The sequence below is a fragment of the Lissotriton helveticus genome, chromosome 6, assembly GCF_964261635.1.
Source record: "Lissotriton helveticus chromosome 6, aLisHel1.1, whole genome shotgun sequence".
Classification (NCBI taxonomy): Eukaryota; Metazoa; Chordata; class Amphibia; order Caudata; family Salamandridae; genus Lissotriton; species Lissotriton helveticus.
This window is the reverse complement of record NC_136067.1, coordinates 1,918,200,039-1,918,221,586: the sequence shown is the minus strand read 5'-3', so window position 1 is coordinate 1,918,221,586 and position 21,548 is coordinate 1,918,200,039. Positions and strand designations below refer to the sequence as shown.

The following is a 21,548-nucleotide window of genomic DNA, read 5'->3' as shown; positions in this document are numbered from 1 at the left end:
GGGCCGTGCAGAAATAATGGCACTGAATGCTCGGCTGTAATACCTGACCATGTAGAACTAATGGTACAGAATGCATTTCAGTGATATCTGATCATGCAGAACGGAGAGTACTGAATGCACAGCTCTGATTCATGGGCCGGTAGAATTGATAGTACTGAATGCACGGCTCTGATTCATGGGCCGGTAGAATTGATAGTACTGAATGCACGGCTCTGATTCATGGGCCGGTAGAATTGATAGTACTGAATGCACAGCTCTGATTCATGGGCCGGTAGAATTGAGAGTACTGAATGCACAGCTCTGATTCATGGGCCGGTAGAATTGATAGTACAGAATGCACAGCTCTGATTCATGGGCCGGTAGAATTGATAGTACTGAATGCACGGCTGTTATTCCTGCCCAGGGAGAACTATTAATACTGAATGCGTGGCTGAAACAAGGGCATGCCGTATTAATGGTACTGATGCACAGATCTGGTAAATGGGCACGTAGAACTGAATGTACAGCTGTAATGCACGTGCATGTAGAACTAATGGTACTGTGCACAGCGGTACTACATGGAATTGTAAAACGAATGGAATTGAATGCGCAGCTGTGATACTTGGCTATGCATAGCTAATGGTACTGGATGCACGGCGCTGCAGCTTGAGCATGTCAATCTGATAGTAAACGCACAGCTGGGATTCATGTTGCGTCAAAACTATTAGCTCCTAATGCTTGGCTCTGAGACATGCAGAAGAGATGGTATTCAGTGCACAGCGGTGATAAGGCATGAACAACTGATAGCACTAAACACAGCTGTGATAAATGGGCATGCAAAACTAGGAGTACTGAATGCAGAAATGAAAGTACTGAATACATGGCTGTGGGACATGGACATGGAGAACTTGTGTTCCTAAAAGCAGAAATGATGAAATACATGTTATTTCAGAACTGATCGTACAGTATGCATGTCTCGAATACATGGACATTCAGAAATGAATGCACAGCTATGCTATGGCTGTGCAGAACGGATAGTACTAAATGCACGGCTGTAATACATGGGTTTGTAGAATTGCTGGTACTGTTTGCGCTGCTGTAATACACGTGCTTGCAGAACGAATAGTGCTGAATACACTGTTGTGATTCTTGGGCTTCTAGAGCTCACAGCACTAAATATAGGCCTGTCAAACATGGTTGTGCCGAACTGCAAGTACTGAATGCACTGCTGATGTAGTATTCCACAAGCTTGTGTTACCATTGCCACATGGGACATACTCTCACATAACTTACCCAAGAGCAAAAACAGGTTTTGCAATGCACATTTATACAATGTTAAGTGCAGTTGGATGTGTCACTATGTTTGAATGTATAAAAATAAGTTCTCTTGTTGTTGTTTATCTGCTAATTCTTTCCACCCACCTTACCACTCACAGGACATTGTTGATTTCAGTCCTCTGGTCCTCAAATGTGTCCTGCAGCACGGTTCTTAGTATGACGGGTACTCTGTGCAGGGTCTTTCCTTTTACCAAATCCTTCATCTGGACTAACAAAACGTTTGGGTGTATGGGATTTATAGGCGCTCATATAGTAGTAAACACTTGATATCCCTTCACAGGTAAATTAGTCTTGTGCATCCAAGGTTTGGGAAGAGAACACCCTACTTCCCTAAATTCAATCAAAGATTGAAACGCTCCAAAACAGTGGTTTTTGGAGCACACAAGCACACATTTAGAGTCTTAGCTATGTAAATATCACAAAAGGCACAAAGGATTGGAATGTGATGAAAATAAAGAAAAGACCTACAAGAGCCCCACTGTTTATCTTTGAGAAATTCATTTTGTGATATTTACATAACTAAGACTAAATGTGTGCTTGTGTGCTCCAAAAACCACTGTTTTGTAGCTTCATCTGGACTAATGTAGTTTTTCTCAGGTGTTATTTTCAGAAACATTAATGGAATATTGACTAGGAGCTCTACCCCTCAACTCCAGTTTGCAGTCTTTTGACTGTACAGCAATGTGTGTGCCATTGGATAATGTATACACATACACTTTAAGTTTGGAAGCAATCTAAGACCACAACTAATCCTTTGCACCATGAAATGTCTACACTATTGAAAAAAATCTGCCAGGATTTATGGCCCAAATAGTTTCGGATTAGCCAGGTGTACAGCTTAGTGGCTATGTGTGTTGGTACCAGCATGACTATTAAACTTTCAGTGGTGGCTAACGAGGGGATAGCTGAAACTCCTCTGGCTTCAGCATTGAAGAACACTGGTCCTCTTCATAGCAACAATCTTGTGACTGTTTACCATGACGCAGAAGACACAAATACGGTCTATGAAAATAAATCTCCTGGTGTAGAATTCAAGTGACTAACCTCAGAAGGCGTCCTGGCGTACAAAGCATTGTGGAGAAGCTTCTTTGAAGAGAACTAAAAAACAGACCTTAAATATGAACTGCTCTGTGGAGCACGAGACCTGGCTAACAGCTACCAGGGGGACTATAGTGCGAACCATGCCCAGTTCTCAGATTAAAACTTCTATGTTGTTGCACAATGTCCCCCTTCAGTAAAGATTTAGTCGTAGAAGAGTTAATCTTCCTAAAGACAGATGAAGTGATGTCAAGGCCTTTCAAAACTGTCTACCTGAACAAGTTGCTCTTAATCATTTTATTACATGTACTTGGAATTTCAAGGTTTCATCAGCTATCAAGAAATTAACTGCAGAATCTCAGAGGTACTGGCGAAAGGTCAATAGTGACTTTCCAGAAATCTAATTTTTACTACCAGAAGGGTTGACTCTCCCAACGAGTAAAAGTAAAGAAGAGCAATGACCATAGTCGGGTCCTGTGAGATCTATTTGCTTAGGAAACTTTATGAAGTTAATTGTACTGCCTAAGCCTTTACGTAAGATCATTGAGAGCATGAACAGACCATAAATAAAATATTTGTTCCCTCCAGTAGATCTTCTCTGAACCATCTGTAATTTTCTAATTGTTTTTTTTTTTTTTTTTTTTTGCAGAGTTTTATATAGCGCGAACTAGATCCGAACCGAATCAGTTATCAGAGCGCTTTACATAGCACCAGTTACGTTACATGAGGACACACTTTCATTTTAGGCACGGGGAGATTTAGTGATTTGCCCAGAATCACAGGGGGTTTTTGGCGTCGTTACCGAGACTCGAACCCAGATCCCCAGGTCCGAGGTCGAGCGCCTTAGCCGTTAGGCCAACCCCTCTCCCCTTCTAATGAAGTAACCAAGTATACTGGAGCATAAGAGGAGGTTTTGATAGTTTATAATGTCAATGTTGATGGTAATGTATGTCTTCTGTGGTTCTCCACTGCCACTAAAAGATTGTTCTGCCAAATGTATTAACTCCAGAAAATAAGTGTTTGAGAACCATTGTCCCAGGGAAACACCCTCTTCTTGTGCACTAGTGTACTAATCTGATAGATGAGTATGCTGTGCTTGAAAGAATTGTGGACTAGAAAGTTCTTGTTTGCATCATAGCCTTGTTGACTACCAATCTATCTTGATTTCAGGTATTTTCATTAAAATTGGTTTGATTTCCAAAGAAACTTCACTTTTGTTGCAGTTCATTATTTACAGTTACATTTTTCCTTTTTATTTTTTTCTTCAGGGAGCTACTGAAGGATCATCCCTTCTTTTACGTACCTGCTGTAGTCGATGAACTCTGCAGTCCACATGTCCTTACAACAGAGCTAGTGTCTGGTTTTCCATTGGACCAAGCAGAAGGGCTGAGCCAAGAAATCCGAAATGAGGTATAGAGTACTTTTGATGCCTATGTTATGCTGGTGCAAAAAAGAAAAATCACTATTGGAAAACTACACAACTATAGCAAACACTCAAATTCAAATTTATCAACAAATCACATATATATATAAAGAAAGACAAACAAATATTACAACATGTCACACTGGACCGGTCAATATTCTTTTGTAGTAGGCAAAGCGGTTGGATTTGTCTTTCTTTATATACATGTGATTTGTTGATAAATTTGAATTTATTTGTATGATTCACTGACAAAGAAAATGAAAAATTGAAAAGATTCATGGGAAAAAATGCTTAAACAAAATATCTATATGAAATAAAAATTTTATATCAAAACAAAATCTGTTGCCATATTTACATTAGAACATTTAAGGTCGCTTTTCCGTTATGTTTGAACCTTTTTCTAAGAGAGCTGGCATTTATTAATTGAGTGTTTGCTATAGTTGTGCAGTTTTCCAATAGTGACGTTTCCCTACGTATAGCAAACTTAATACTGTAGGGGTCCCCTGTTTTCCAAATAGCAAAAAAGTAAAATACCATATAACATGAACTTCCCCGTAAGGTTGTTCTAACAATGTGGGGTGCGTGGTTGGAATGGTGGCTATGAAAAAAATGTTGAAAGTTATTACTTTTTGCGTTATCTACCATCCTTTATCAAATACCTTTCCATTAAACCGTGAAGAAAGATGTGAAATAAAAGTTGTATTCACTGATGGAAGCAGTTTTGCAGAGTTTGTGCAGGGTTACTTATTGAGGCATAAGGCCCATTTGACTGCCAGTGCTGTGCAATAAAGGGGAAAAACATAGTCCAGCAACCCCATAACCTGGTCCTGGGGGAGGGAGTTAGGTATTGTGCCGAGCGTGCAAATTGTTGGGTAAAAGTGCAGCATGTATGTGGGGCAAAAGTCACTCTTTCCTCACCTTAACACTCAATACACATTTATACATATGAGGATAAGTATTAAATATGGCTTAACAAGTAAGTGTACCACTTTATATTATCAAAGATATCCTCTCCACTTCTTAGGATATGGTACCTCGAAGCAGAACCTTATTCTTACAAGTGCACAGTTAGAATTCACAATTGTGTTGCAAATTTATTAAAAACCTTATTCGCCTACATTTGAAGTGGCCACATGTACATTTTCAGTGATAACACACAAAAGTTAGGGGGGTGGCTCTTGATCTGAAATACATTCGCCATGGCATTTAAGGTTCATGGCCAGATCCATGATCCATTGTTGCACCCAGAGGCAATCGCATCTTTGAGTCTGTTTTTCATATTTTCCTCACCTTTCTTCGCCCAAAGGGAAATGTGGATGGAACCCTTGTTTTTCTTTTTCTGCTTGCCTGTCCCTGTGTTTCTTCTCCCTGCCCGGTTAGGTGTTTTTACTTGTTTACACTGGTGGCAGCCAAGACTTGGATGTAGCTGTGTTAAAAGATGTAGAAAGTCACAATCCAACTAATTTTGAAGGATGGAGAACGATCACATTAGACCACGCTTGAGGAACGTCTCCTGTTTTACACTCAAATGGCCAGCATCCCACTTTCATCTCAGACTTATAAAATTGAGCCTTACACCACTGTAGCTTTTCCCAAGTGTGAAATGTTACCCATGTTGTGGCAGAGACTGTTTTGCACTCCCTACTATTTATATTGCTCAATGTGGAGCGCCATTACTGATTCTAGAAAGGGACATTGTTGGCGTTCAGGCCCATTTTTACCCTGTGGTCCATTTATGGTTAAACACGCTAACCATCAACCTAACTTGGTGCAAAGCGTTTAACTTAAATGTTTGGGACACTTGAAAATCTTCCATATAACTTGGCACATGCAGCTTTGTTCTCAGCAGTGACTCACTCGAATGCTTCACAATACAATTAATTACAAAAAGGATGTCTGATAAACATTAGAAGTTAATTTAAAAGATATGTTTATTAACCAGGCTAAAATGTATGCAAAAGTGTTTTGCCTCAAATTTAAAAGAAATGTCTTTCTGAACTATTACATTTTTGTTACAAAGAAATTTAGAAGGACAAATTAGGTCTTAGCTGAGACAGTAAGAAATTGAATCCACCATTGAAAAGGGACAAAAGATATGAACACACTTGAAATAAGGTGCATGCTTCCCTACATTACCTTTAGACAGGTTGAGCGCATGGCTTTGTTTGTGGAAGAAACATTGGCCTATTTAAGAGTAATTTCTCAAAATGCACACATTTGAGTCTGTCAAGGATAAACTTTGCGACTAGAATTTTATCAATCTTTGAGCTTCATTAAAGTTTGGTTTGATTCAGGCTTAAATGTGAAAGAATTGTAACATAACCATGCCAGTAAAAAAATGTATAAACCTAAACATGCAGGAAACAGTTGACAATCCACTGAAAGCTATGTGGAGCGCAATTTGTATTTATTTAGAATCCTTTATCTGGAGTAAATACCCAAAACTTTGAGCTGTTTTCATTACCATCTGATAGACCCAAGTACCTGACCTGAGAATTGCACCTTCTTTTTTCCTCACTTGTAGAAACAGTTGCTTGCTGAAATATTTAAAAAGTCACAGCACTTCTGTTTTTTCCTTTTATCCACTTTGAATCCTACTTCTTAAAGATTTTACCATGCACAAGTGGGAAGTCTGAATTATCGCACTAAGACGTGTTGTCTTATCACACAAGGCCTGGGGAAGTAGGGAATGAGGGAGAGTAGGGGTCAACAAATCCAGATGACTAGAAACCTAGCATCATTTTTAGGCAAGGGTGAGTGAATTCCACCCTTCCTGATGTCATACAGAATTTGAATAGCTAAGTTAACACCTGAGTCAGGTGCGGTTGGTTTCCTCCTGCGTTGTATATGTCGCCACAGTGTTGTCTGCATTTCTAGGTTTCCAATTGTTTCGCTGATTGGGTAGAGATTAGCTTTATCCTCCATTTGGGTGTTCCTCCATAAATTAAAGTCTTCTTAATGTTGGGTTCGTTTACAGGAGCACCTGCGGCCCAGTGACTCGTATAAGAAAGTAAAGAGGCAACAGTAATTTGGCAAAAAGGCCGGTCACAAATTCCCAGCAGATGCAAGGCTGCCTCTGTATGGGGTGTGCAGTTAATTGTAAGGCTGAACTTCCAGTTCCAAAAACCTTTGAACTGAAACGGATGTTGTTGGCCAGCCGTTGCTCCCGGAACTGCTTTAGTGAATCCCGGACCATGACCAGCCTTCACGAAACAATGCCTCTGCCCGTTAGTCAAATTGTAGGTGTGACCGGAGGTGTAATAACTCAACCATACCATGGTGCCTGTACTCATAATTGACTAGATGCGAAGTCCTTTACACCATTGTGGCCGTCGGCGATCTATAAATATAAGTGCTATAACCTTGAACGTCCCTTTAACATACTCCTCGTCCATTTTTTCCGGTTGGCCATAGATTTGAAGATTCACAATCCCCATCGCTGGCAACTGTCTTCTGATCCAGCCTAAATGTCCACTTGTTTCTCAGTTTCTGTCCCTTCTTGCAGTTTGAGCTCATTGCTATCCATCACTAATCCAAAAACCATTGGGCAACATCTTGTAAGGATATGGGTTGTGGCTCTTTGGAAGAATACCTTCCTGCTCCTTGGTGCAGGATAATTTCCTGCACAAATATTAATTTCTCTGATCCTCTGCCCCCACCTCCCTCTTCAAGCTGGCTGTGCGCACAGTCTGCTAGCCTTGCAGAAGAATTGTTTTTCACTGGTAGGCCCCTGAAAAACGTGGATTTCACGCCAACTCTTTGTTTAATAACTGCATCTTTCATCTACCTCACATAAAGAGCTCTCTTGCCTAAGACTAGAGCAGAAGATTTTGCACGGCTTCTGCACTTCGTTTACTAACTAAGGTTCTTTGCCTATGGAACACTAATCTTCATCTTAAGTCTGCGGTAGTGGCGAGGAAGGCCTCGATCCACTAAGGCAATTTAGAGAAGCTAGTGTATTTGTATCTGGTACTGTGTCTTTGAGAATAAACTTATGCCTGGGCATTAACAAGAGTTATTGTCCTTCCTTCACTTATTAAACCACATCCGGCGTTTGTCTTGATTTTCCATACAGACTCCCACCAAAACATTATAGTACCACACAAATGGTGGCAGTGAGCGGACTAAATGCTGGCAGCACACCCTGTTGTTTGTTGACACTGAGCATACCCAGCCTTTTCTGCCCTGTGAGTTTCCTGTGCTGATCTCCTTTGTAATGTGCAGTTGTTCTGCGTGTGTAGCTCAGGTTTTCATAAAATTTAATTTTTAACTTTACTTTAGATTTTAACTTTACTGTTTACATTTTAATGTTCTTATAGCATGTAAAGTACATCACTTTAAAATTCCCAAATCAATGTTAAAACATATTCTCAATTGTCAACTAGGTGTTCTGGTTTGTTGAAGACTGAATATCCGTAATTAACAGAGTTGCTAAAGTCTTCGTACAAGCTTTTGTTTTCATATGCAGTTTTAATACTGATGTTGGACATAGCAAGGTATTGAGAGCAACATATTTAGTGTTTATTCCAGTGTGGATCACATTTAAGCCCTGTGCCTACATGGCTGGGGAATACATCTATGGCAGCAAGTCTATTCATTTTCTGCTGCTCAACTCTCTTACAGGGTGAACATGTGAACGTCCTTGAAAAGCGTTTGCCAGCTATGCTTGTGTGATAATCTGCAGCTGCTAATTTGGAACAAGAGAACTCAATTGCAACTTCAAGTGCTGCTAGATGCCAGATATAGTTCACTGTCCAAGGGCTTAATGTAGGACAAGGAGCTAGGAAAACACATGACGCAAAATAAATGAACCATCCAAGTCTTAGGAAATTGGTGTTCAAAGGTATCCTGCACTAGAATGGCAAAAAAAAAACACTTAGTTTTATTTTTAGATTTCCCCCCCATTGAACTGTTGTCAATAAGTTATCTGCCTACATTAGGCAGAATGTTGGTAATAAGAGCACCGTTTATTGGCAGCTTAATGGAGTTGTTTTCAAAGGTGTATCCCTGATCTAGTGAGCTATGCCAGAGCAGAATTTGTGAGACTCTTAGCTGTGACAGAGCAACAATTTATGAAATTCCACTCCTCTTAGGCATGAGTTGTTCATGTTACAGCACCCAAATTTACTGGGTCAAAGAATGGATTTATAGTGACTGGAAAATGTGCCTTTTAAAATCACTTTGGGAACCGGCTTCATTGTAGCCTGGACCAGTTTTCCAGCCCCCGCTCAACACTCATGGCACACTGGGACAAGATTAGTCTCCTTATCTCCTCCTACCACCACTCTCGCCCAGCAGCAGGCGACCTTTCCAGAGCAAATGATAAATGTGAGCAATAATATGCACAGAAAAGGGCTAATGTGTGTAATTCCTCCTTGAAAATCGAGTCTGCATTGTTATTCTGCATTTCAGGGCGATACACTCAGAATTGCGTGATACTGATGGGGTGTTACTGTATGCTACCGGTTTTTACGAGTGGGAATTTTTCGAGTCACCAGTACTGTGCAACTTAGTCTGATTATACAGGGTTTGGAAGTAGGATGGAAAGTAGTTTCAGGATTGGAATGTCCTGTGATTCTGTGCACAACCGCAAACATACCTGTTAAATGCAATTTACCATCTCCTCTCCAATCTCTTTCCGCATTGGTAAAGGTTGGAAATGTATTCCTGACAAAGCACGAGTAAAGCTTCTCATGGTGGGGAAAAAGAGGGTGAGGAGAAAGTGATTTGCAGTTGCTTAGCAAATTTTCACCTGAGCAAATATACCATGTGCATATTTACTCAGGAGAAATGGATTTTTAGAAAACTTTCCTAGGGGTACAGTTTCCAGGCCTACATTGATAAACTTGTGAATTCCTAAAAGACGCAAATCTTACTTGCTCTGCATACTCCTGTCATCTAGTGTTGGGCTCCAACGTGTGTAACTTGTTTTTCTTCAAAGACGTCTTTCGAGTCACGGGATATAGTGACTCCTCCTATGAATGGTAATTGCTCGTGCATCAGCTTCCTTGTTATATATATATATTTTTTTTTGCTGCCTGGTTCAGATGTGCAACCATTGAGCTCAAGGTCAACACCAGTTGTCTGTGGTTCTCAGTTCATCCACTCCTGTTGACTTAGACAATCATCGATTGTGGATTATCGTTGCTCCCTTTGTCAGACTCTGCGATTGGGTTCTTTTTGATGCCTCTCTCAAGGTCCCTGCCCCTCTCGGTACATTCTGCTCGGTCTTCTTCTTCAAGAATGCAGACTCCGTAATGGAGAGGACTATCTTCAGTACTGTCCAGAGTGTCATTCGAAATACCCCCGGACAGATCACCAAGTCTGCAACACTTGTACCTGGAGCGTGATGAGGCCTTCTGCTCCTGCTGCCTTACCTTCAACTATAAAGACCCTCTGAAACCAGTCAGATTTACGGCTCCCTCAACGTACCATGACACAGTGGCAGAGCGACACCCCGGACCTAGTCGGGGACCACGCCATTGAGGGAGAACCATGGACCTCAGATGAGCAGCCCCTCTACTTTAGCCCTGAGCTGAGCTCTAACGTGGTGGCCAAGACAGCGGATCAACAGATTCAGGAGGTACATCCATGACTAAGTGTCGACCGCGAGTACATCACCCCTCCCTTCACTACTGCCCCAACATTAAACATGGGCCAAACACGGGCCCCAATAAGGTTGGGTATTAAGCGGCAAAGTCCAGCGCCATGCTTCCAGTATGCCACTGCGTGAAGGTCATGGATTTCACTGACAGAAGGCCTTTCATCCAACTTCATGCCAGCCACTGGTGCCAAAACACCCCCACAAGACCTGGCCTCTGGCTCTGCCAACACCTTTGACACCGGTACCAAAAGCACCCTTAAAACCTTCGACTCTGAAAACTCGATCACCGCAAAAGCTTCTTTGTTTCCCAATGCCCTGTCCTCCTCTGTATCTGAGGAACCGGAACAGCCCATTCTTTAGCACCTACAAGAGGTACTCGACACCCAGGTAAAGCGGATTTTCACCCACTTGTAGACCGGGAGGATTGTGACCAACCCTCTTCAAAGGTCCAGGACACTCACTCACAAGAGGAAACTAACCTTCAAGGAGAAGCTAACATGAGAACCTGCACCTCCAGCCAAGGACAAGAAGCACCAGGAAAGGGTCACGTGTCCTCTACAATCTTGTCCCTGTAAACTTCCGCCCCCTCGTTCCTCTCCTCCTCCATTCTCCTGTCTCCCCCCCCCCCTTCCTCACCACCACAGGTACCAAAGAATTCTTCTTATTGAAGGGGGAGCTTGTTTCATAGAGTAAGATCATTTCAAATACCGCTGTTGGTGTGCCCTAGAGGCAGCTGATACAGTGTGGGACATAAATTCAAGTGTCCTTATTAGGTGCTATGTCTGGCTGCTCGTCAGCCGGTGGTTTAACAGCATCTGCTTAACCTGCCCTTCGAATGGGAGCACCTCTTCAGAATTCAGATTGCAGGTTGATCAGAAGCTGGAAATTATTTATAAAGACCCTGATATGGCCAAGGCTTTGGGGCTGGGGTACTTTTTATAGATCCCACTTCAAAGGGGGGGTGCCAATGCAATCTCACACAAAGCATCTGCCTCCTACCAGAGACCAATACAACAAACACGTAAATGGGGCTACTCTAGGGGGTCCAATAGGTGTGAAAATTCCAGGAGTAGAGGCAGAGGGGTTGCGGCTAAGTGAGCTGACCATTCCCCCCCAAAAGGTGACTCCCTCCTCCTTCCTCACTATCGCACTACATCGGTCTGGGGAAGGCTGCAGGGAGTTCTTTCTCAGTGAGATGAAATCACCTCAGATCAGTGGGTTCTCTCCAACCTGAGCCAGGGTTACTGCTTAGAACTCCCTGCATCCACACCAAACACTGCTCCATGCAAACACTTCCTCCCCCCAGCACATCAGCGCCTCCTTCAGGAGGAAGTAGGGACACTGATTCGCTATGGGGCAATATTATCTGTGCCGCAACACCCACACAGCAAATGGGTGTACTCCCTATAATTCCTTATTCCAGAATGTCATCCCTCTTCTGCAGCAAGGTGGCTTCAATTCCGCGCTCGACCTGAAGGCCTCCTAGTTCCATATCCCAATCTAGTTTGGACACCGCCGGTACCTGCGGTTCGTGGTTAGTGGCCACCATTTTCAATTCAAAGTGCTGCACTTCAAGGTTGCCACATACCTCAGGGTGTCCACGAAATGCCTTGCCGTGGTACCTGCTCATCACAGGAGAGGCGGCCTCCATGTGCTCACTTACTTAAACCACTGGCTGATTGAGAGCGCAAACAACAATGCTTGTTGCATACTCAGACCACCATAAACCTATTGCACAGTCTACAGCTCATCAATACACTCAAGTCCCTCCTTTAGCCCCTTCATATACAGCATTTCCTAGGAGCGGTTCTCCACCCAGTCACCAGGAAAACCTTCCCCAGCAAAGCAAGCATTCCAGTTGTTACTGCCTCTTTTTCAGCAAGATCACTTAACGGTCAGAATGGTCATGCACCTTCTCAGCATGATGTCCTCCTGTATTGCCAGAGTTCCCTGTGCAAGATTACGCATGCGTCTACTACAAGAGTGTCTAGCCATGAAATGGTCACAAGCGGAGGCTTTATCATGCATGTCTTTACTACGCAATTTCTTGGTAAAGACATGATGGATAAAGGGGCATACGGGCTAAAGATCATACCCCTGCGCTGTAAACTGTCCCTTTTCCCCTGCCCCCCAAAATAAAACCCACGCTCCAAAAACTACCCCGACCCCAGCCCCCTCGCCCTGAACCCTAAACTACCCCCTACTTCCCTCAACTATCCGACCTGGCTCTGTAAACTGTCCTTTTTTTTTTTTCTGCCCTGAGCCCTAAAAATTAAACCCTTACCCCCAAAACTACCCCACCCCCATCCCCCCTGCCTTGAGCTCTAAAAACGATCTCCTACATCCCTAAATTAACCCGACCCTGCTCCTTGCCCTGCCTATGGTCCCTTTTCCGTCTGCCCTGAGCCCCAAAAATTAACCCCATGCCCCAAAAATTACCCCGACGCCAGTCTCCCCAACCCTAAAATACTGTTTCTTACCTCTGTGAAGTACCTCGACCCAGGCCCCCACCCACCCTGAGGCCTAAATCTGTCCCCTGCCCAGAGCCCCAAAAATTATCCCTTACATCCCTAAACTGTCCGACCGGCCCGGAGCCCTAAAAATTAAAATCATGCCCCAAAAACTACTCTGACCCCAGCCTCCTTGCCCTGAGCCCTAAAAACTATCCCCTACATCTCTAAACTACCTCGAACCTGCTCCCTGCCCTGTAACCTGTCCCTTTCCCCCACCCTTAGACCTAAAAACTGTTCCCCACCCTAAAGACCAAGACCAAGCCCCAGTCCCACTTGCCTCACCGTGTCCTCTCCTGATTCCCGATAGTCCTTCCTCTTCCAGTCTTCCCCTTCCTGTGGCTTTGCTCTGCAACTAGACAGCGCATCGCCTTAACCATGCATATGCGTAGTACGGCTTGCGAGGAAACGGTACGTGTGGCTCATCCCATGTTGTTAAAGCCTGCTCTGATTCCCCTCCGTGTTATCACAAGTGTTGTCCATGAATACCTGGACTAGCCTTCCCTTAATGGCAGAATCTACCGCTAACCCAGTCGAGGTTTGTTCGCCTCTACTGTAGGTCCTCTACTGTTCCCTCTGAGATCTGGACCATGTTGGAGAGATTGCTCTGATGCTGTGTCCACTGGAACTTCAGGTCCCACTGCAGAGTCTGGACGTGCCAGCGGGTATGTGTTACCAGCAGGATGCAAGAGGGAATGAGTCCCAGTAGCCTCAGTCTGTCTCACTGAAATCCAGGATAGAGGCTGAAACATCAGTATCATAGCTTGAATATCCTGGACTCGCCATTCGGAGGATAAGACCGAACTATACTGTGTCCAGAACAACACAGATAAAAGGGAGCGTCTTATGAGTCTGGTGTGACTAAGGCACGCTGATCGTAAATCCCAGCAAGTGCAGGCGGTTCACAATAGTCTGGAGGTGGTAGACGACCGCCTGAGGCAAGTGCCCTGCAACAGCCAACCATAGAGATAGGAGAAGACTGGTACCCAGATGAGCTGCAACCACTGCCATTACCTTCATGAACACCTGAGGGGCGCTGGTGAGGCAAAAGGGGGGCATAGTGTATTGAAAATGCTTGTGACTTACTGTGAACTGCAAGTCCAACACTACCATTGAGTCTTTCGCATCCAGGGCAGCCAGGACCCGAGTGAGCATGAGAATTTTGAATTTCTCTTTCTTGAGGAAGAAATCAAGAGGGCGCAGGTCTAGTATACGACGAAGACCTCCATCTGTTTTGGGCACCGGGAAGTAGCGGAAATAGCAACCATGACCCACTTCTGGTGTCTGCACCCTCTGTAGCTCCCTTGGCCTAGAGAGCTGTCAATTCCTGGCGGAGAAGGGATAGGTGGTCCTCCGTCAGCCTGTTGTAAGAAGGTGGCACAGAGGTGAGGAAGTAGCCCCATTAGACGATCTTCAAAGCCCACTGGTTTGACGTTCTAGACCACCAGTGGGGCAGGTAATGGCGGATCCTGCCACCTGCGGGTTGCCCATGATGGTAAGATGGCAGATTATAAGGGTTTGGAGGCTGCAGCAAGTGGTGGACTGGCCCGACCTTTCCCTGCCCAACCTATAAGGTCTGTGGATATCGCCTCTTCGGCCAGGCAGAGGCTGGGAAGCTTGCAAGTCATAGTGGCTGGGAGAGTATAGACGCGGCTGGAAGCCCCTTCTGTGGCTGCGAAAGGTGGATTGGGGATGACGAGGGGCCATGGAAATGCCCATGAAACTAGCTGTAGCCCTGCTATCCTTAAAGCTCTTCAGCATTGAATCTGCCTTGTTTCCAAAAAGACTTGAGCCATCAAAAGTCATGTCCATTATCAATGCTTGGACATCCCCAGAAAAGCCAATTGTCCTCAACCAGGCGTGGGGCCACTGTTTACAAAAACGATTTGCCTAGCGAGTAGGTTGTGTCCAGTCCACAATGTATTGTGACCTTAGCTCCATCACTCCCGTTGACAACAGCCTGGGAGAATATGGCCTGCACCTACTCCGGAACTTTTGGTAGCACCTATGGAACTATATCCCATAGAGCGTGGCAATAGAAGCCCAAAAGGCATGCAGTGTTAACGGACCGCAGTGCCATGCTGGTGGAAGAAAACCTTTTTCCCTAATGCGTCCAGCTTCTTGGATTCCGGATCCGGTGGTGCGGTTGGGAATGCACTAGGATTTATGTGGGAAGTGGAGGCTTGGACCACCAAGCTCTCTGGGGTAGGGTACTGTGTGAGGAAGTTGGAGTCCCCTGGGACAGTGGCCAGTTGTCCTGTTCACAGGAGCTTCTGTGCAGAGCTTGAGCAATGTCCCCAGCAGGATGTCAGTAAGGGCCTCATTAAAAGGGAGTAGCGGTTCTGAGGATCTCACTCCTGGCTGAGGCACCTCCGTCAAGACGTTTGTCTTGCTTGCCCCGGTGGGTAGACTAAGGTTCAGGACCTCTGCCGCCCTCCTCACCACTCTCGAAAATGACGCTTCCTCCTCCATTGCCACAGAAGGTCGAGAAAGCATGCCAGTATCTGGAGAGGTGTCCAGTCAGCTGGCTCCCGCAAACTTCTCACACCAGTCCATATTGGTGCCAAAAGGCTAGCATTCTTCAGGGTGCAACAACCCCTCCCAATTGTCTGAGAGTCCTAGCCCATAAGAATACGGCTTAGGCTCTGGCCTGGAAGGCATGGCTCCAGTATGTGTCAGAATTGGCATTGGACAATGCTCCTACTGCTGTGTCAGTTGGGAATCAGAATGGGGACAGTGGCACCAGGAGTGTCTGCATTAGGATAAGCACTGGGGAAAATCGAGGTGGCACGATCAGCACTGGTCCAGATCTATCTGTGGATCCAAGGGGCCTGACTGGCACTGGGGCTGCCAGCTTGGGTCCAGTAGGGGCCCCTCCCGAACCCACATGAGCCGAAGGTGCAGAATCGGTCATTCAAATATGAGGCGCATGTCCTCTTCAAATTCTTGCAGTTGGCCAGGGTCGGCTCCAAATCCCAGTAACTCGAGAAAGCATGGAGCCGACCCATGCTCTGGCTCAACTGCAGAGCCAGCTCTCGAATTCCGATGCTCCCTCCTCGGCTGGCAAACAAGGTGAAGTCGAAGACCTGTTCGACTTCCTGCTCTTCTTGCGGTGTGACTTATTCAACAACTTTGTGTGCTACAAGGATCTTGGATTCAGCAACTGCTGCTGGGACCTTCCTCTGGACCAGGATTGATATTTTCACTATGTCGCACGCCGAGCCGCCAGGAGCTTGAGGAATCGCTCCCACAAGGCGTTCGGGTTCATGGCTAGGCAATCCGAGCAGGCCTTCAGATCATGGTTGTGCTCTGGGTACCAACGGCATTCAAGATGCGGGTCTATTACAGACTTTGAGCAGTGATAGGCGCCACTGGTCTTAAAGCCGGCCCTCCGAGATCACATCGCTTGCCACATCAGATGAAGATCTCAAAAAACTCTTTGACAAAAGTCCTAAAAAGTTTAGTCAATAAGTGCCTAAGGAGTAGTTATCTCCTTATCTGTGCTGACTGTCGCAGAATGAAAAGAACTGACGTCAGCGTCCTGGGATGGCGCCTAAAGAAGCATCAAGCACATCACTTCTGGTGCCGACCACAACGCCACGTTGAACTGAAAGACACCACATGCTAGTGCATAGGGATACTGCTCGATCACATTTTCCAGATCCACTTGGACGCCTGGAGATAAATCAAAAGGTAAGGCTTCTGCGGCTAGAAGTCTGCCAGATGGGAGTATTCTGAACATGTGAATCTTCAGCACTAAATGCCACAAATAGATGCTTACAGGGTAAGTAATGTTTTCTTTCTGATGAATACTACTAACTGCAGATTCCTAGTCTTAAGAATATTCCCCAGTCACCAGACTTCATCTGGAGGTTTTTATGGTTGTGCTGCTCTGCACCTCTAGTTGGTGGAGTGGATCGATGCTACCTGGAAGTGATGGAGAAACACCAAAAGGCCTTGACTCTACTCAGTAAGGCTGAGTAACAATTGCCAATACTGAGCAAAACTCCATAACTTTTAGTTGACCAGACCCTATAAATAAAACAGATAGGTCCGCACTTTTTCCTATACCATCAGTTATTTTATTTATCAACTCTCTTACAAATCACTTCATCAACAATATTGTATCTACATGTGCATCAATAATGAATACAAAACAAGGGGAAAAGCTATATACACAAGACTGTATTTCATCATACAAGACACCAGCATACAATCCATGCAAAATTTCAAACATACCTCAAACAGATTCAGCCAGACACTAATACCAAACACTCACACCATCCAAACAACACACCAGAGCGGGTAAAATTACTTTTGTATAGCCCCTGATCTGGTGGACAACACTCATAATCCCAAGGTCAAACAAAAAAAAAATCCTATAAACTCCTACTGAAGTGTAAAAATGATTCTAAGTAATCACCATTTCCTACATCCAACAACTAAATCATTACATCAATGAATCAATTGTATCATGTGGTTTGTCTGACAAGGGAAACAAAGGTCGACGCGTTTCAAACCCAACTGTTTGTCGGGTTCTCATCAGGACCGTAAAATTCTATAAAAGAAAGAAACAAAACAACAGTTTTTATTTACAAGACCTCCAACCACTGGTGGACAGAAGCACTAACCAACCGGTGCACTCCGCCTACCTTATGACTGGACAGATCAAATCTGCTGCTTCACAACCATAAAGATGTTCGTGTTCTGGAAAGACAAACACAAGACACGACACAATCTATAAACCTAATGTCAAAGTCAGGCTCTATACTCACATGTCAAAGAAAATCGCTTGAATCTGCTTACCAAATGCCGAAATTGTATGTGTGTTCCCTGTTATTTATTGCCGGTACCAGGGTAACCTGCGAAAAAGTGCCTGACTGTTAAAACATGTAGATTGTCACTTGCACCAAATTGGTTAGATCTAGCAAAATGGGGCTCACCTCAACGGCACGTCGGGAAGTCCGTAGACACTTGGATCCATGTACCCAATTTTCCAGTTGATCTATGGGGAAGATGATATAAATGTTTATTAATTTGTACGCTCTATTAATGGCCAAGCAATAAATGCTGATGAGCCGCGCACTGGTTACCTTAAAAAGTCACTCTCCCTCAGAAAGCACGTACAAGTCCGCCCAGTGTGGCGTGTAGCGACCGTTCCCGCATTGAATGATGGGATATGGGGGGGTGGGGGGGGGGGGGTGATGGGATATGTAGTATTTAAACTACCCGTGAAGTGAGCCAATGCCGACTCACTGGGCGTGACCACTTGTTCAAAATGGCCGTGTCATACGCCGCGTCGTCATGGTAACCATTGACAAACTGAAAGCTTTATTGCTTTATAGCCTATCCGGGCTGCAGCGAGGGTCTAACATCCCCATCTATAATATTAGGGCTTGACCTGCTCATGTTAACCAGCTTTTCAAAAACCACAGTTTCACTGGTGAAAAAACTTCATTGTGTTTTGCAATATCTACTGTATGTGTGTGTGCCGAGAGTTCCACTGACTCTGCTCCCTGAATCCCAGTAAAAACATCTAACTTGAGAGTGTTCCCCATTGAGGGGTTGGGACCAGTTATATAACGATAGTAGAACCTGGCATCATCCGAGAGATGCTCGGATTCGCTTTCGGAACACGTTTAGTCAGCTTTCGTAAACACACAGACATGGTCTATGATGGGGATTGAACGACCCTCATTTCCATAGGTGTCATTGGTATCAACCTTCACCACATTCACGTTAACACTTTAAGAAAGATGCGCAGAGTGTGCAGGATTTCATATAAGCAGACCTAGTCTGTAGTGGGGGTCAGCCGACCCTCATTGTCCATCATAGTCATGGCAACAATCTATGAGCCTAGAATCTCAGGCTAAGTCTACTTCGGCAAAAGATCGAGCACCTTCAATGGAGCAGAGCTGCCTATAGGTGTCACCCATTGGCGTTGTCAGTTCCTTTCTTTCCATGTCTTTGTCGGCTGATCCTGAGCTCCACTCCCTTTGGTCAGTGGACAAGTTCTTCTCAGTGCGCAAGAGGATATCTTCACCGAAGGCTACAGGGTTTAAACTGTCTTGTGACTCTTAGACGCAGATGTTTGTGACTGGCACGCTTGAGGCCTGCCACTGGTGTTTGGACTTGGCGCAAGACTCGTGCACCAGAAGATGACATGGGAGTGTGAAGGCTAACTGTACATCTCTAGACACCAAAAGAAGTCACGGATCTCTTTTAAGTCCTATTCCAAGTCAAGGGAGCAAACTAGTTCCGGCTCTCAAGCCACAGGTCCTCTTCTCAATGGAAGTTGTCCAGTAAGTCAATATTCAAAAAGAAGTAAGACGAATTGGGACTAAACTGCATCCCGCCACTCAGTCAGGAGAGCGTCAATGTGCCACCAGACCTCACACCCGATCCCAGAGTGCTTTGCAGATTCTTCCACTGGTCCCATTGAATCTCAAATCTCCCAGGCCCTTAGCGACGCTGTATCAGACTATGAATAATTGTGACACTCTGCGCTGTGCATTTGGGCCTAGGGATCCACAGAGGCCTCCAGCCGGGTTACGGACTGCAGATCCATCGTGGGTGCCATCTATGTCCCTCAAACCAACTTGGGTTTTACATCATCCCTGTGTAATCTTGCATTCCAGCTCCAAGATCTACACCCGTCCCTTTATCCTGATGCCAGTATGACTCCTCTGGAGGTCAAGCCCCTGCCAACTGTCTGACCTTGAGCCGAATCTGCTTAGAATGCAACCAAAGTAATGCCTTTCCTCCACCCCAGCATACCCAGGCCCAGTATGCTCTAATTCTGTCAAAACCCTCCCTGTCCCACAACGCCTTCCTCACAGGCTTCATAACCTTTTTATTTTGGACTCTGTTCCACCTGACAATAACAATTGTGATGATGGGGATCATTTACCACCACATTCCGAGGAGGATAATGATTTTTACATGGGCTTTCAGGAGGCCATTGTGCTGGCTAAATGCCCGGTTGAACTTTTGGAGTCTTTCTTTGGACCCCTATGGAGGAGACTACACCCTTTGGTGTGGTGATTATATTGGCAGCTGAAGAACTGGACCTACAGCTACCATCAGTTGAAGTCAATACCAGTGTCCTTGCCGAGACCAACCTCATCTGAGCCCTTACTTCTTTTTAATGATGTCCTGACTTGACACCCATATGGGTACTTGGATGAAGCTGTGCTCTTGCCCACAGGTGAACAGGCAGGTGACCAGGTGCCGTTGACCTGTGCTGGGCAACCTACGCTTTATTACACAGCACCCAACTTCTGAGAATTTGGTGGTCCAATCACCCCCCACTAAAGTTAATTCTAATGCATTTGCTACACTCCCCTCTGGTTATGGAGTCAAAGCGGATTGCGGTGTTCAGAAAGCAGATGTTTTCTTCCACCAGCTTGGCGAAAAGATCGGTCAATGCAATCTACCTATTAGGCCGCTATCTGCACGCCTTTGTGGCTATGGCTGCCTAGAACTTGCTGATGTTTCTGGAGACTTTTCAGGCCTTTTTGGCAGCTTGCACCCTTCAGGACAGTCCGGATGCAGCAAAGTATGTCATTATGTCTGACTTGGATATGGCGGCTGCTGGAGGCGTGTGGTGGGCACTAGTGGTGTTTCACCCACACGTGTCTCTGTGATCCACTGGCATTTCTAGAGACGTGCAGGCATCTTTAATGCATATGCATTTTGATGGGTCCTGCCTCTTTGGAGAAATGGCTGATTCTGCCTTTGCATGCTTTAAAGAAAGCAGCAACACAGCTTACCCGAGGGTAAGTAACTTGTTCAACAGTGTTGCACAATAGTTTAGCAAACCCCGTTTTCAATCTGCAGGTTTTTGTTTACATTTTACATGAATCACCACCAGTCTTGCCACTCTTGTTGTCGTGTTTCTGCATGTACTTGCACATAATCTTGGGAGAAGTCTGGGAACATTCGAACATTTGTGAAGATGGTTTTTATACTGCAACCACAGTCAGTGATACAAGCAGAACTCAGAGCTCACTTCATTTCCCTAGAGCGCGCACCCTAATAGTAAAGTCTCTGTGTTTACGAATCATGCATACAGGTTTGACCAACTTATACTTAAGGAGGCGCATCTTGCTTTCTGGCAAGTAAGTTGTGTTGCATAGGTTAGGACTTTGGCTTAACTGTACAAGCGGTCCTTAGCCACCCATGGGTGACATAGGCGAACTTGGTTTAGTGCACCCGCAATGAATGTGAAAAAATTCTTTTAGCCTCACAAAACACTATTCAATGTGTAATTGACGTAGTATTGCTTTTGGGTTACTAAAAGTCCCATGGTGGGACCAGGGGCACGGTGGAAAGCAACATACCTTATTTTGTTATTCACAGCATCATGCACACTGTACTAAGAAGATTCAACACTTCATGTTAAAAGTATTTATTACTACAGGAACAATCCGTTTTTCAGTACCTCTAAAACTACTGCACAGAATATTATAAAAACCACAAGACACGTTCTAAACAGTAAGAATAAAATGAGAACTTCTAGCTTTGTTAGAATGTCCTTAACATGCCTTGCCCCAGTATTGGAACTTTCATAGATTCCCATGCTTTGTATCATTCCCCGTCGTCGGAATGGGAGCCTCGGTAGTATAAAAAACCATAGAAACAAAAGAGAAACCTA

General features: G+C 44.7%; 1 protein-coding gene across 2 annotated transcripts in view; it reads left to right on the top strand.

Moving 5' to 3' along the window:
- Positions 1-21,548, top strand: part of COQ8A (coenzyme Q8A) — a 366,784-nt gene that overhangs the window by 273,067 nt on the left and 72,169 nt on the right. For both annotated transcript variants that reach the window (XM_078649870.1, XM_078649871.1), the window contains exon 11: positions 3,624-3,765. In XM_078649870.1, coding sequence (XP_078505996.1) covers positions 3,624-3,765 — 142 coding nt within the window. The remainder of the gene's footprint in view (positions 1-3,623; positions 3,766-21,548) is intronic.